Source organism: Columba livia, chromosome 25, assembly GCF_036013475.1.
Source record: "Columba livia isolate bColLiv1 breed racing homer chromosome 25, bColLiv1.pat.W.v2, whole genome shotgun sequence".
NCBI classification, from domain to species: domain Eukaryota; kingdom Metazoa; phylum Chordata; class Aves; order Columbiformes; family Columbidae; genus Columba; species Columba livia.
In genome coordinates, this window is record NC_088626.1 from 4,337,618 (window position 1) to 4,354,073 (window position 16,456).

General features: G+C 45.9%; 1 protein-coding gene across 2 annotated transcripts in view; it reads left to right on the forward strand.

The window, feature by feature from the left end:
* Nucleotides 1-16,456, forward strand: part of ANTXR1 (ANTXR cell adhesion molecule 1) — a 101,393-nt gene that overhangs the window by 70,529 nt on the left and 14,408 nt on the right. For both annotated transcript variants that reach the window (XM_065040687.1, XM_005512414.3), the window contains exons 15-17: nucleotides 5,635-5,730; nucleotides 6,206-6,373; nucleotides 11,227-11,307. In XM_065040687.1, the coding sequence (XP_064896759.1) occupies nucleotides 5,635-5,730; nucleotides 6,206-6,373; nucleotides 11,227-11,307 (345 nt within the window). The remainder of the gene's footprint in view (nucleotides 1-5,634; nucleotides 5,731-6,205; nucleotides 6,374-11,226; nucleotides 11,308-16,456) is intronic.

A 16,456-nucleotide genomic window follows, 5' to 3' on the forward strand; every position in this document is an offset into this window, starting at 1 on the left:
AGCCCCGTTGGAGGAAGAAACAGCTGCTTTTATTCACATATCCCATCACCTTCAGGCTGGGCTTATTGCGTCAACGCTTACTCAGACCAGAGTATTTACCATGAGGCTGAAGCTGGTTCTCACTGTAACCATCCAGCTTCTACACCAAAAAACCCCGACCTGCAGGACTGCAGCTTCCAACAAGTTCCTGTTCATACCTGGCCCGTGCCAGAGGTCTGTCCCACCAAAGGACAGAGCGACTGCAGTCAGAGGCTGCAGACAATGGAGCTGTCCCAAGTGTCCCCAAGAGTCACACTCTCTTCTCGTTGCTTCCCTGCCCTGTAAACAGAGACCAGGAGATGTTAAAACACACCGCTGGATCTTCATTTGCTGTCATGGTATCACTTTCTGCTGAAAAAGGGATTCAGGGACACAAAGTTCCCTGAAGACTGGCAAAACCACGCAGTGGATCTACCAGGTGAGCAGAGCGTGGTCCTTGTCACCCAGACCCGTTTTCTCCGTGCTGCTGTGTCACCCGAGCACCAGAGCCAAGCCACCAACCAGCCAGCAATTGGATAATTCTCATGTCTCTTGTCGTCTTACCACATACACCAAAGTAAACACACACAAGAAAGTCCTGGAGAGAAAGGACCATTCAGCAGCTCAGTCACGAGATGCTGAAGGAAATTGTCACTGTTATGAGAGGATGACCATGAGGATGAAGAATTGAACTCACTGCATGGCAGCTGTTAGTTAAGCCAACAGATGAAACCACCTGTTCCGCTCGAACCGCTTCGGTCTTTGTCATCTCATCTCTTTCTCCCATGGCCGAACATTCCTGAGGCCAGGAATGGTTACAAAGGGATTCATCTGCTTGGGGAGCTGCTTGCACCCTCACTCATTGGTGTTTATTAATCTTTTCCAGATTGTTTTCTTCTCTCTTCCTGAAAAGCCTTGCTGGGGAGATAGCAAAATAAGCTCCAGAGAAAGGACCTGATGGGAGTTTTTTTGTAGACACCAGGCAGGAAATGTATTCTGTTATTCCTGAACTAAAGCCAGGTCACAGTGGTATGCCAGCTCTTTTCCTTCCCCTTTACTCCCCTTTTACAGTGACTTGTGGAAATACGAGAGGAGGAGAAAAGGAACCTTTCGAAAGAGAGATATTTAAAAGATTTGGGTTGCTATTGGCAGCAGAGGAGGTGTAGGTATTACACCATGAAGGTGTGGACTTCTTTAGCCAAATTCCACGTGAAGGCCCAGCAGAGCAAACTCAGAGTAGAAGCTGTGAAAGTTGGGTTTAACCACATCACAGTTGCAATGGGAGCAGTGATATCCATTCCCTTGACCATGTCAGACCTTAGTTCATCTTCTGTAGTGTCTGAGCATTGAAGTGGGAATAACTCATCATCCTTTCTTCTTCATCTTCCTGAAAACGGTGTTTCTCTTGACTGTGCACATGCAGTGCTTTGCCCTTGGAGGATGTAACTCCTTGGAGAGGATGGGAGGGGACGGGAGGGGGAAGGAGAAGGAGAAGGAGAAGGAGAAGGAGAAGGAGAAGGAGAAGGAGAAGGAGAAGGAGAAAGAAGGAGAAAAGGAGAAGGAGAAAAGGAGAAGAAGGAGAAGGAGAGGGAGAAGGAGAAGGAGAAGGAGAAGGAGAAGGAGAAGGAGAAGGAGAAGGAGAAGGAGAAGGAGAAGGAGAAGGAGAAAGAGAAAGAAGGAGAAAAGGAGAAGGAGAAAAGGAGAAGAAGGAGAAGGAGAGGGAGAGGGAGAAGGAGAAGGAGAAGGAGAAGGAGAAGGAGAAGGAGAAAGAGAAAGAAGGAGAAAAGGAGAAGGAGAAAAGGAGAAGAAGGAGAAGGAGAGGGAGAGGGAGAAGGAGAAGGAGAAGGAGAAGGAGAAGGAGAAGGAGAAGGAGAAGGAGAAGGAGAAGGAGAAGGAGAAGGAGAAGGAGAAGGAGAAGGAGAAGGAGAAGGAGAAGGAGAAGGAGAAGGAGAAGGAGAAGGAGAAGGAGAGGAGGAGAGGGGGAGGGAGAGGGAAAGGGAGAAGGAGAAGGAGAAGGAGAAAGAGAAAGAAGGAGAAAAGGAGAAGGAGAAAAGGAGAAGAAGGAGAAGGAGAGGGAGAAGGAGGAGAAGGAGAAGGAGAAGGAGAAGGAGAAGGAGAAGGAGAAGGAGAAAGAAGGAGAAAAGGAGAAGGAGAAAAGGAGAAGGAGAAGAAGGAGAAGGAGAAGGAGAAAGAGAAAGAAGGAGAAAAGGAGAAGGAGAAAAGGAGAAGAAGGAGAAGGAGAGGGAGAAGGAGAAGGAGAAGGAGAAGGAGAAGGAGAAGGAGAAGGAGAAGGAGAAGGAGAAGGAGAAGGAGAAGGAGAAGGAGAAGGAGAAGGAGAAGGAGAAGGAGAAGGAGAAGGAGAAGGAGAAAAAGAAAAAAACAACAAGGCAGAAAGGCCCAGAGGCCTCTGCAAATGGTAGGATGACAAAAGGCCGAACTAAAGGAACTCCCAGCCAGATCTCCACTGAAATGGAGCAGAAACCCAAACAGGTCCCAGTCCCTGTCCATTGCTCCCCTAGCTGGAAGATCTTGACTCTCCTTAAATATGAAGCATGATGCTAATGGCATGAAATGTTTTCAGTGATAGTCCAGGTCTGACCCCCTTCCCGGCTGCCTCGCACCTGTGGGCCGAGCGCTCGGAAACACCCTGGCTCCCAGACAACAATTAAAAGCTTTCACTCTGTCCCAGGGTTCTATCTTCTCATTCTTAATCGAAACAACCACTGTGCTAGCTACAAAAAAGGAAGGTTTCTAACTGCCTGGAAAAGAAATGAGCTCACTTTCAGTCAAACCAGCACAATAACGTAACAAGCAAAACCTGCCCCAGCAGGGAGATGTTTCTGGAGAACGGAGCAAAGTGGTCTCGGAGTGTAACAACCCATCCGAGATGTGGCCGTGCAATTCAGAAATGAGTCCGCTGTTGGGAGAAAAGGAAGGAGCCAGAAGCCTTGAGGACGTTATATTCACCTCCATGGTTCTTCAGCTGTAAAATTAGATGATAACATCTCTTAGTCAGAGGAATGACTGTCCTGTCATGTCTTAGAGCACTTTGTGCAGGCAGAGCACTCTATAAATGCCGAATTCTGACAAGACTCTGGCATTGCAGAGGCAACTGTGAAAATAATTATAAGGGTGGGGAGAGGCGTAAGTCGTCCAGATTTTTTAATGTGTGGCCAAATTGAGTTTTAATTTTTACCCTGAGTGGCTCAAATGTCCCCAGAGGAGCCTGAATTGCCCTCGTGTTACCCACAGATGAGGTTCCCTCAGGTCAGGGTCAAGGGATGCAGAGCCCAGCATGGACTCTGAGATAAACACAGATCTTTGTTTTCTGAGATCCAGCAGTTAGGAATCTGAGATCTCTGGCTGTGAAATGGAGCTCTGTCCTGTTTCTTATTTTTCAGAAGAAACTCTAGCTCCATCTAAAGCAGATTTTGGAGGTGGAAAGATGCCAAGTTCTGTACAGTCCATTTCCAGCATCCTTAAATGCACTTAAATTTTCCGGGCTTGTTTATACTGCTGCTGGTTCCTTTTGCAGCTCTTCCTCAGGCAAAAAAACCCATTGTAGTATCTAAGTGCAGAAGAACACGGGCAAAACCGAGCTGGGATGTGAGAATTCAGCCCTGGTTTATTGGCTCAGATCTTGTAAACAGGGTGGTGAGCGGGGACGCTGGATCCTGTGTCTCTTCCTCCTTGTTTTCCTGCCCCCCATGTTTCCAATTGATTTCCTTAAGCCACGCGTGTGTTGCAAACACCTTTGCCAACTGTGTAGGACGTTACCTGCATTTTGGGTTTGGTTTGTTTTTTTCTCGTATTGCAAAACCTCCAGTGCCCTTCAAAACATGTCAACAGACTCATTTTGCAGCAGGCTTGTGACTCCTTTGTTTTTCAAGTGTCCGCTGCTGCCTTTTTGTGCGTGTGCAGTTTCTGTTGTTGTTCTGGCAGAAACGCTCCTATCTCAGATTGACTCGCAGGGCTTTTAAGGGCTTGTGGGGAAGATTTCCTAAACCTTGGTATTTCCTGTTGTGAGAAGTCCAGTCTGTGCTAAACTGAAAAGAGAGAAAGAGAATTGCTGAAGGAAAATATTTAGATGGCTTTGATTCCAATTTTTTTCAAGTCCTCATGGAAAACTTCATGCAGAGATATTAAGTTCTTAGGTTGCAGCACAGAGCTCTAACCAGAGAGAAAATCAGCTATGAGAGACGAACCTTGTATTTACAACTCAATTGTTCACTCTTCCTTTAGATCAGGATGGATTTTGCAGCCGAATTTATGTGTATTTTGTAAAAACAGAAATGCTTTTGTTTGCCATGAAGAGCATTGTTTGTCTTGGATGTTTTCCCTCCTGGGGAGTGAATTTGCAAAGCATTTTTGGCTTTCCCGGTTCTGGAAAGCTCTTAAGTTTTGGAGTTTTGCCAAATCCCTGTGAAAAATTAGCGAAAGAAAAAAGTAGACGGGCCATTTTTCATTTCTCTCCACGTTTTGCACAGGAAATACTTCACGTTTTTGGTGAACTCTGCTTTTCTGCTTTGCCAGTTCACAGCCTCCACTGCAGGAATTAAAGGGAAAGGCACTATATAGGTCAGAGCATACGTGGAGTTGTTATATAGTCTAACAAAGAATATAGAATACGTAGAGTAGACTTGCTAGAACTTTAGCTACGGGCATTTTAAATAAGCTTAAGAAGATTTTTCTCGATCTGTTCATTTTGCTGTATCTGAACAGCATCATGAAGTCCTAAAGACATTTGATGGTGATGTGCCGTAGGTTTCTGTATGTGGTATGTATGGGAGAGTACACTGACATTTGTACAGAATTGAAGTCTCATTTTTCACACCAGGCCCGACTTTGTGCTGGCGTAAGCTCATGAAAATCACTGAAGCCGCATGGGCTTCCATGGGCAGCCTTCCTAGCAGGGGCACAAGGCCAGTGTAAAGCTAATTCCATTCTGGTAACTTTTCCATTAGACTTTTCCATCCTATTACACTTGGCCAGCTCATCTTCAAAGAAACCTTCATCTCCATGTCGGGCATTCACACTGGGGTTGTTTCCGAATGTGCTCCTAACTTGCCTTCACTCAGGAGCAAATTTGATTCGCTTCGTTTCTTGCTTTCCTCCCCCAATTCTGTCAAATCTGAAATACAATATGATGATTGATCTGGGCCCTTGAGGGTTCCCCCATCACCGGTGTCAATGAAGGGATGGCAAAGAGGTAATTCCCTGCTGCCATCGCTCATGGCCAACATATCAACTGGACTTGCAGCCAAGAGATCCAGCTTTTGAGCTATGCTGAATGCCGGTTTGGTGGCTGCTTCAACAATCTTCTAAATTTGGAAACAGTTTGCTTCCCTGAATGTAAAGATGCTGAAAGAAAGAGTCTCCTATAAGGGCAAAAATCACATTCTTGTGGGAGCTGGACTGTACCTTTCAAGTGGTGGTGTTTATCTCATGAAACATTCTCTTCTCATGAGTGTGCATCCTCTAGGAAACAGCCAGTGGGAGACCTCGACTGCTCTGGCTCCAGCAGGATCAAAGGACCATGTAGCCTGGGACTGTTTATTCCCTTCCATCTCTTAATTTTGCTTCCTAACAGTGCAACCCCTTCCATCTGTTTTGTAGGAGGAAGATGATGATGGCCTTCCAAAGAAGAAATGGCCAACAGTAGATGCCTCTTATTATGGTGGACGAGGAGTTGGTGGCATCAAACGAATGGAGGTAATTAGATACCAGTTCATGTATCAGAAGATCTCGTAAGTGAACAGAGCTGTGATATACACCTACAATTTACCCAGAAACAAACTCGGGAGATAGTTACAAAGTTCTTTCAGCTTTTTTGTACATCTGAGTCCAGATCATTTTTATATAGGAATATTTGAGAGCCAAACATAGATTCCTTAGGTTTGGGACCATGTTTTTCTTCTAGTACAGTAAGATTCTGGTCCACTCCTGGGATACAGGACAGTGTTGCCATGCAAGTTACAAGGAAATAGTTTATCTGAAAACCTTCCCCACTCTCACGTTCCTCATAAATCACAAAGAAGTTGTTCAAATTTTGGGCTCTAGTCCAGCAACATGCTTCACGTGCTGCAGCTCACGCTTCACCTTGGATTAGGACACTGGGAAAATATGGGTCAGGATCTCATTATTACAGCAGCTACTATTGTCATATGCCCTGATGCCGTCTTTCCAGGTGCGCTGGGGAGAAAAAGGCTCCACAGAAGAAGGCGCTAAGTTAGAAAAAGCCAAGAACGCCAGGGTCAAGATGCCAGAACAGGAATACGAGTTCCCCGAACCCAGGAACCTTGCGAACAACATGCGCAGGCCTTCCTCTCCTCGCAAGTGGTATTCTCCAATCAAGGTAAGTCCAGCCCAGCGTTGTGCTGTGCGCGATGTTTCCAGAGCTGAATGAAGTGTTCTATCGTCCCAGGCTAAGATGTAGAGCTGTCAAGCCTGTGATCTCAGGATGCTGCTGGAGTAGCTGTGAATGAGGGAGTCCTGTGAGCACGTGCCTAGGGAGGTGCTGTAGAAAGGAGCCACGTGGGACAATGGGAATTCCCCACCAGGCTGATCAGGTTTTGGGGTTACATCTCTTTCTTAGACCAGAATAGGATCCTGATCTCTTGCGGTGGTGTAGCTAGCTTCTGTAAAGTGCTTACAGACTTGACCGCACTTCCAAGTGCAAGCCCTTTAGTCCACGCTGCTTATTCCCTGAGACACAGGGAATGAATAGCATCCTCTTTCCTTAGAAATAAGGGAGAAAATAGGAAGAAAACTGCTGCTAAACGTCACCATAGTTGTCCTCAGCGGGTGAAGGATCGCGGTGCAGCAGGGGGGTCACAGGGCCAGGGGATGTCCTGCAAGAAGTGTTTGGCTGAATTAGAGTGCCTTAGATGTGGAAGGTCGAATTCACACTGATCTCAGGTCACATGCAATGCAAATCTGCACAGCAGTTGCCCAGAGGAACTGGGAAGACTCCTCCTCTGCCATCTGTCCCAAGGGCAGGCAGCTGTTCTGCCGTTTGTCTGCCCTAATACAAACGCTTGGCAGCGCACAAAACGGGAATGAGCAAGCAATTGGATGCTTCACTGAAGCAAAACTCTTCATTGCACATGTGAATGCTTCTCGTGGATTAAGAGAAACAAACCACACAAAATAGATATTATTTGCATCATCTATGGCCTGGCATGAGGGCATTCCAGTGTCAGAAGGCCAAAGTTTTGCATTTAAGACAAATTAAGGTGTCCTCAGGAAGGGAGAACAGCTTAACTACTGTAGAATGACTCCTGTTTCTCAGGTTTAGCTCTTTTGGGAAGTGCTAATACCCTTTCTCGTCTCTTCAGTCTCTTCAGCCTGGGGCTGTTTGTAGCAGCACTGTAGTTATCAGTCTCAAATAACCTGAAAACGCTCAATTCATATCCACATGCAAACCTCAGTCTTGCAGCTGGTTCAGATCCAATGGTGGGAATGGTGAGGATGCACAAGGGAGTACGAGTGGTTTCCAGAGGATACAGAAACGTGAGCCTCTTTGAAAATTCGGTCCAGTGTCCTCTCTCTTTTCCCCCTTAAACATTATCATCTCATAAACATTGCCTACCAACAGGTCATTTGCAATTGTGTTCTAATGACTTCAAAATGTGTTCACAAAGGTTATTCATTCCCACAGTGGGACAGGTTAGAGAGTCGACTGTTTTCCGTTCCGAGTTGGGAATGCAGGAAGCACTGTCCCATATAGCTGCGCCTTTGTTCCTAAATGCATTGCATTATCATTTTGCATCAGTGCAAAGTGTTTGTACAACATACTCCTCCCCTCTGGGAGACTTTTCACTCCTACTCTGTGCTCTGGAAGTGACCTCATCCAACCGAGAGACAGAGCTCAATCTGCAATCAGAAGGGTTCACAGCACACAAAGCCCCGAGGAGGCGACAGAAACACTGATTAAGCACAAAGAGCCCTCGATACAGGCTCAAGCAACTGCAATCCGTGTGGGTACAACTTCCTGGGTCCTTTCCCATTGCTGCTTAGTTTCTCCCCTCTTCCTTCACCATTCCACGCTCTTGGCTCAGGAGACTTTCAGATGATTTTCAGAGTTTATCTGGCACAGTAGGAAATCAGTTCTGAACAGGCGAATCACGTTTGCAGATCTGTGTCCCAGCTGGAAATTCTCCAAAGTTCAAGAGAAGCCTGGAGAAAAGGTTCAATATGTGTAATGGGCTCAAGTTCAGTTCTGACTCTGACTAGTTTTTGCTTTGTAATTGCAATTATTAGGAGGCATGCAAAAATTCGGAGTATCTCATGGGTAATATATATTCTTAATTCCTTTAGAAATACCTCTCTTATTTACCATTCAAATTGTATACAGTATAAGGACAGTTCCAATCCAAGACCCCATATCCAAATACTCCCATACGTTTGGGACGTTCCACATCTGGATAGTATTAATGTTTAGCAGGCTGAGTCTGTCGGTGGTCACGAATTTACCTAATTATTAATTGCCACCACCCCCCTTATTGAACTGCACCCAAAAACACAGTGTATGCAGATCGGATACTGTATCAAACGCTTTCCCCAGATGCGATCATGAGCGCTCATCAAAAGCAGGGCATCGGTGCTCTGAAGCAGGAATCCTGCTGTTACCTTCCCTGTGCAGTAAGGAATTAGAAGAATTGGCAGAATTCTTCAGTACTCTTGGCAGAAGCTCTTCTGAAGACGTGAGCGTATGGAGCTGGACGTGCGTCGTGCGGTGCAGCGGAGCTATCGCGGAGCTGAGGAGGGACGGCCCATTAGGTCATGGGCTCTGTTCTCTCCGCCAGAGCAGGGCGGTTAACTTGAAGCTCTCCCTCACTGCTTTTTCCAGTCTGGTTTTTAAAATAACATAGAGGCTTCCACCACTTTTCAGGGGGAAATATTTCACACACTACCAGACCTCACCCATAGGAAATATCTCCTGATACTCAGCTTCAGTTTTCCCTTATTCCCATGCTCCAACTGCACTCGGCTTCTTTGGTTAAAGCAGATGTTAAATTCCTACTTGGTCCACTGCACTGGTTGAAACACTTCTTTGGAAGCAAAATAAATATGCAAATCATTGATAAATGAGGAGGGCAAGGAATTACATCTCAGGAGCAGCTGACTAAGGTGGCTTGAATCTGACAAAGAGCCAGGAAGGTCACGTTTTAGGGCCAGTCATCTGGCTTTTGTCCATGCAGCACAAGTGCCAGCCATTACTTAGAGCACTTGCCTTTTACCAGTTTTATCTGATGGATTTTTTCTTCCCTGTCTTTGTTACTCTTCCCAGAGTAATGTCTATAAGGTAGGTAGACAACTGGGAATGGGTAGATTGCTTTTGAAATGCTCCGGGGATTTATTTGCTACCAAATGTGGCTGCTGACACTTAACAGATTGTTATTACTATTGTTATGATTCTTATTTGTAGCTATTCCTTCTTAGCACAATGCCAACGGGGTTATCCTGCTTTTAAAATACCATTTCAACAGTTGAGAAGGTCAATACAAATAATCCAAGGAGAATGACAAGTCTGAAAGCTTCATAGCAAACTTGCCAAATCCTCGTTTCATCTGACAGTGGAGGGACCGCACAAAATGTAGATGCAAGTGAAGGATCATAAAGGACCGTGCCTTTTGTTTTAATTTGGTTCAGGACGTGTTCCCTGCTACAGAATACAGCTCTGTATGCTTTGGCTTGGTCAGCAGCTTTCCTCCTACCTCTGTTTCTACCTCTGCTGTTATCTACCCATTTACCTAGCTACATCTCCCTTCTTCCTCCTCCTCGGAACCATTTCTAGTCCTTCTTTGCCTTCAAAAGGACCACTATCAGTCTCTGAAAAACAACGCAGAAAGGACCACAAGGCAAGGCTAAACTCACTGTTCAGCCACAAAAACTCACGTGCAGGACCTGCCTCAAGGCTGAGGGTGACGCAGCTGGTGCTCTGGAAACAAACCTCAGGTGTATCCTGAGTGGAGGCTACTTCAGCATTTCCTAAGCCACGTGTCCCTGGCACATTTTCTAGCCCTTGTCCCTCCTGTCCCTCTTTACAAAGCTGACGTGGCACAGCTTCCTTGCTGGAAGAGGCCCGAGGGCAGCTTGGATTTACAGGCAGCGTACAAAACCACCTCAAGGTGACACCGCCGGATCCCAGGAGCACTCTGGTGTCACTAGACCAGGGTCTGTACAGTGCTGAATTAACCATTCATTCAAGAAGAGTTAAAGCGATGGCTGAAACTGTGCCCTTCTCCATTTGCCTCTGCTCTGGTTGTTTCTTCTTTCTGGACTTCATATCTAGTTGGACTCCAAGCTTTGTTTGCCTCCAGGACTTCTTTTCCCCAAGCGACCTCACGCTTCGATTGTGAAGGAAGTCCCAGAGACACAGCCCGTCCACTGGAAAGCACAGAAGTGTTTGTGTTTCCAAGTGAATGCATTCCCATTTTCACTTCTTTAAGCAACATCATCCTTTCCATGATCCACTCTCTCTTTCTTCCACCCTGATGTCTCAGGCAGACCCCGAAACTCCATTCAGACTCCTAAAGATGGAGCTCTTGGCTTTTCTCGAGAAATCTCGGTAGGCTCTTGGAAATTAGGACTGCAGAATAAAAAGGACATTTTGTTCCATGGAAAGTTGTAATTTTCCCTGGAAGGGTTTAAAAGGCGTTTAGACAAGGTTCTTAGGGACATGGGTTAGTGCTAGAGCTGGGTTATGGCTGTACTTCATGATCCTGAGGGTCTGTTCCAACTGAAATGATTCTATGATTCTGTGTCACAGTGGTCACCTAGAGATAGAGACAAGCCACTCAGCCAGCTAGAGGAAGAGGGAAAACCATTAGGAAATGCATCGTATCAATTCACTTGATTGCTTTCCGCATTGATTTAGCATTTTGCTAACGTCAGGTATCGGACTCTCAGCTCAGGAGGTATCCAAGTCACCTGTTACCTTTGGAGATTTCCAGAAGAGTATGTAAAGGCTAAACATACAGGTACTGTCAGCTGTCAGACATAATATGCTTATTGCTTGTCTGAGAGCCTCTTCAGACTTGCACACGATTCTGTGAGAGAAAACATTGCCCTCCAGCACCTTCCACAAGCACAGCAAGTGGTTAAGTAACAATTGTGTAGGTCTAAGCTGTGTTGCCCCTGCACTGTACTTCACAAGGCACTTGTTCTTGCCCAAAGATAACACTGTGTTGCTTTTGATTCCAGGGGAAACTGGATGCTCTCTGGGTCTTGCTGCGGAAAGGTTACGACCGTGTATCTGTGATGCGCCCACAGCCAGGAGACAAGGTACCGGGCCTCAAAATGTTGCTTGGTTGGGTTGGTTTGTTTGGTTTTGGTTTGGTTTTGGGTTTTGTTTTTTGGGGGGTTTTTTACAGCTATGGAAAAATAAAATCCCTCTGGAGTTTGGCCGCCTTTGCATGTGGGGCTGAAGGTAAATCTCAGGACAGCTTAGAAACAAGAATTCAGTCATGTCTGTCAGCTTTGTCTGCAATTGCAGTTCACGCAGTTTGATAGAGTTTCAAGTACAAAAACTGTCCAGACACCCATCAAAGAGCCCAGTATGGTCTTGCTCTTAGATAATGTAGCTGCTTTCAATTAATTACATAATTCATTCTAATGAATAGTAAGGAATATTTCTGCATATTGTCCTTCATTAAAATCTTACATTCTGGAATAACACTCTGGACATACACTTAAATATATATATATATATTTTGTTACATAGATTTAAGCTCTACAAAGCAAAGTTTGCAAAATGAGGTTTGGACTGGTGTGTGAGAGGGAGGAAGTATTCCCATGTATTTCTAGTAAAAACTGAGTTCACGCCAATTTCTATACATTAATGTGTGCTTACGGGTGGAAGCAGAAGCCATTGAAGAGAATGGACTAATGTCAATTTACAGGAATGATACCGTCTGAGAGCAATCCCTGTGGTAGCCATAAACCATCCCCTAAATCCATGTTATTTAGATGGTTACACCCAGTTGCTCGGGGCTGTTCCCAGTCCAAGGATGGACACTGCGCATCTTTCTGAGCCCCTGGATGTATTCACCTCATGGTCAGAAATTGCCTTTATGTCAATGTCTTTTGTGGTTGGTTTGCATACATGTGACATAACTCAAGAAAGGAGACTGGAATTGCTTCAGGAATATGTTTGGCCCAAAGTGTGAGTAGCTGTGTAGCATTGCAAAGGCTTCAAGAAACTCAGCTGCACATGAAACAACCATGTAATTTTCCAGTGGAGATTCATAGTTCTGTACCATTCATCTCCCTGTAAGGTTTTCCATTGAATGCAGGGCAAACCAGCTTTTGTGAAGAAAAGGATTTAATATTTTATTCCTTCAGGGAGAAGATTTGCTAAAATATCTTCACTGAGCGTGGTGCATTTCTGGGAGAAAAGTTCATAACATACAGATTGCTAATGCCTGGCAATTCTCCCACAGAAATAACGGTTCGAAGAACGACTCTCAGACTCGCAGGTCTGTGCCCTGTCAGCATAAGCAACTGCAGAAATAGCCCATACAGGTGTTATGTGATGAAGTAAATTAAGCTCTTTATGATTCTGTTGTGTTACATATGATTTAGTGTGAAAAAGAAGCCGGCTGAATGTGCACCCAGCTGCTAAAATACCTGGGTTTGTCCAGCTGAGTCCTGGAAGATTTGCGAATGTTTGGGTGCTTTCCTGTGTAGGTACGAAGTGCTGCTTGTATCCTGCTCCTAGAACATTCATTTTCCTTCACAGAAGCAAAACTATGAGCCTGAGCATCTTCTTTGAATAACCACGTGTGAGCCTTTGGGTGTTTTTAATCACTTTAAGTGAGCAGTGTATTCCTTTACAGTAGTGACGTGACTACCAGGTAATGTCACCACTGACAGAACAGGGAAAACCAATATGAGAACCCGCTGTAAAACACTAAAAAGACATTCATTAGTTTACACAGCTGAAGTGGCAGAATTAGGCAGAGCTTTCCCTTCCCCTGTTCAGCAAAAGTTGGGGAGGTTATTTCCCTTTAAAGATTAACCAACCTTGTAATCATAGAATCTTTGTATAAGCAGACCTTGTAACCATAGAATCTTTGTACTTAGTGATCATACCCCGTTCTTAAAATTGACATAGATTTACGACATATTCATTTAAAACAGGTAACTGAGAAACATGCAAATGTTACTTAGTGTTGCTTAAACAGCTGGTGTTAGAATAGGTGTGGAATATGTTAGTGGTTGTCAAGAATTGTAATGAATATGTAGTTTTTCTGTCAATATAAGCCATGTATGACCAACTGGTTGTTGGTGACCTCTGGAGGGGCACCCCTGGTCCAGCCCCAGTGCTGATTAAGAAATGCTGCTTTTAGAACCTTAAAATGTGGTTTTAAGAGTCTCTTTGCCAATTTTACGGTATCAAAGGGATGAGGCAATATTGCTGTTTACTACCACAGTCTGTGCCTTTGGAGACAAATTAGTCAAAAAGCAAAAGGTTGCAAAAATAGTTCCAAAATTTGCACCTCACAAAATAAGGAGACTCTAAGCCCTCTGTGATCCCTGCCGGTCTCCCTCTATTCTTCTCTGTGCCGCTGTTCCTCTAAGAGAAATGTAAATGCGTGTCCAAACCTTAGGATACTAAGGCCGCGTGATTCAGGCCGCATTAAGGTGAGTGGCTTCTCCCAGGCCAGCAAAATTCAACGTGTTTTATCTCATAAAACACATCACTGCTTTGGTGTGATTGGCAATCCAGAGGGAAGGTCAGTGCTGAACCGATGGGGACGACAGCGTGGAAACATCGGCCAGTGCAGGTCATCCTGGGTCAGCCTGTGAAGAGTTTGCTTTCCTTGCAAGAAAAAATACCAAGGAAAAGAAGTAATTCCACAGAAAATCTTTTTCTAAACGAAACCTGTGTCTGTAGGACAGCGTTGCGAAAGAAAAGGATCAGATGTGTTGCACTGAAATGATGGGGAATTTCTACCCATGCAAATGACTGTGTGGCCAGAATCCCCTGCGTGGGAGGTCAGGGCTGGTCTTGATGAGCTTGGATCCCATCCCTTCCATTAGCTTGGAGATCTCTCACCACCCTCACAATGAGAGGGCCTCCGAATTGCTTATAAACACAGCCCTTTCTCTGAAGTGGATGTTCGATAGTATAAGTTTAATAATCTGTTCATCATTTCCTTCATCCAAGCCAGGACAGAGTTCTTGGCTTCTCTCTGGCTTGCAACAACACTGACAGCAGCAGCATTTCAACTCTTTGCTGTCGAAAGACAAGACCAGGACCAGTTTTGTAACGGATGCATCACCTGTGCGCTGGGTCACTTAACAGGCACATTTATATTCCTCGTCACCTGCCGGGAGCACTGCCGAGTGTATGGTATGTCTGACAGCTACTGTGAGGAAGGGCCTTTTGACACAGCTCTCTGAGAAATGGCACATCACCTGCTTGATCTGACATGCAGACTGAGGCCACGCGGCTGCATCCAGCAGGTTTCGATGATGTGGTGCAGGGGGTGCACTGTGGAGGAATTTCACACCCAGCAGCCCTGCACATTCACTCACAGACACCTACATGCTCTCCCAGCTGCGTGTTTCTGGTGCAGGGTTTGCCAGCGGGGTAGAGCTGAAAGAGTCGTTTTGGCAGCGATGAGCTCAGCCATAAATTCCTGTGGCCTCTCCATGTGACTCCAAATAGCTCCTTTGGACCAGAGGCACAGCAAGGACAGACTCGGGCCTCACCAGGTTGCAAAATCTTCAGCAGCAAGTCTGCAGGCTTTCACAGCTGTCCAGTGCACATTTGGATTTGATGCTGGGAAGCGTAGGTAAAGGAGTGAGTGCTGTACCCAGCTGGTCAGCACAGGCCCCCTCAGAGCTGGTCTGACAACTGCAAGTCGGTCGTGCGGTTTTTAAAGTGGAGGCGCAGCTGGTTTGAAACTTCAGCCCTGATGCACTGGTGTGGACCCATCCCTGCCAGTCGTGGAAGATGGGGAGCTCCATGCGCAGGGCTGCGAGGTCTTGCTGCACAAGACAGGGCATCTCCAGCTTTTCCAGCTTTTTCCTGCCTGCCTGACTTCATCCTGCTGCCGTCCTTCCCCAGGGGCTGTGGTGTGTGCACGGTCCCTCCTACAGTATCGTGCAGTATTGCCGTGAACCATATGTTGATCTAAAGAAAATGGGAAGAGTAACAGTAACTCCAAACTGTCAGAGAATATTTAACGTTCAAACTTGTTTTCACATGGACCAAAAGCCAGAGCTATGAAGATGCTGAAGGGAGTGGAGCATCTCCCGGGTGAGGAAAGGCTGAGGGAGCTGGGGCTCTGGAGCTGGACAAGAGGAGACTGAGGGGGGACTCATTCATGTTTACAGATATCTAAAGGGGGAGTGTCAGGAGGATGGAGCCAGGCTCTTCTGGGTGACAACCAGTGATAGGACAAGGGGCAATGGGTTCAAACTGGAACACAGGAGGTTCCACTTAAATTTGAGAAGAAACTTGTTCCTGGTGAGGGTGGCAGAGCCTGGCCCAGGCTGCCCAGGGGGTTGTGGAGTCTCCTTCTGTGCAGACATTCCAACCCGCCTGGACACCTTCCTGTGTAACCTCATCTGGGTGTTCCTGCTCCATGGGGGGATTGCACTGGATGAGCTTGCCAGGTCCCTTCCAAACCCTGGTATTCTGGGATTCTGTGCCATATTCAAATACAAAGCCTCTTATCATCAGTAACAGTGGCCACTTTGGCATGATCCAGTTCATTGCATGCTGAAGCAACGTTGCTGGTCAAGAAACCAGTTTCTGGCATAGTGCTATTTGTAGTTACTTTTGCTTTCTCTGAGAGACCGCAAATAATAAGCTGTAGACATTAACACCTTGTGCATACATTTAACTTTCCATTTAGCTATAGCTTTATTCAGCATGACTGTAGATAAGGGTAGCAGCAAACAATCATTGACATTTAAAGAACATTTTTAAAATAAGTACCAACGCCTCATATTTGTTGTGAAACTGTTTTATTTTCAGGGAATACTGTTTAACTTAATTGTCTTGATTTGGTGGGAGTGCTGGGCTGGGCCCTCCGGTTCACCTGCCTGGCACTCACCCAGGCGAGTTTCAGACTAACCAGCTCAGTTCCAAGTCTCAACTTCATCACACAAGCTGCAAAAATACTCCAGAGTTGCTCAGCGGTGAACTACAGTGCCCACGCTGCCGGCTCTGTGCAAACCACCAGCCGCAGCAGCGTGGACGTGCCCTGGGAACGACAGCACCGCTGAGCAGCAGAGCATCCTGCGGCAACCAGCAGCCTCAAACAGCCACCACATTACAACCCAGCGCGTGGTGCCTCCTCGGGCTAGATAAATATTCAAATCCTTGCAGCTAAATTTATGGCTAGTAAAAATTAGCCTGAAATTTGCAGAAAGGAGCCTTTGATCATATGATATTCCTAAAAGCTACAAAGAGGAG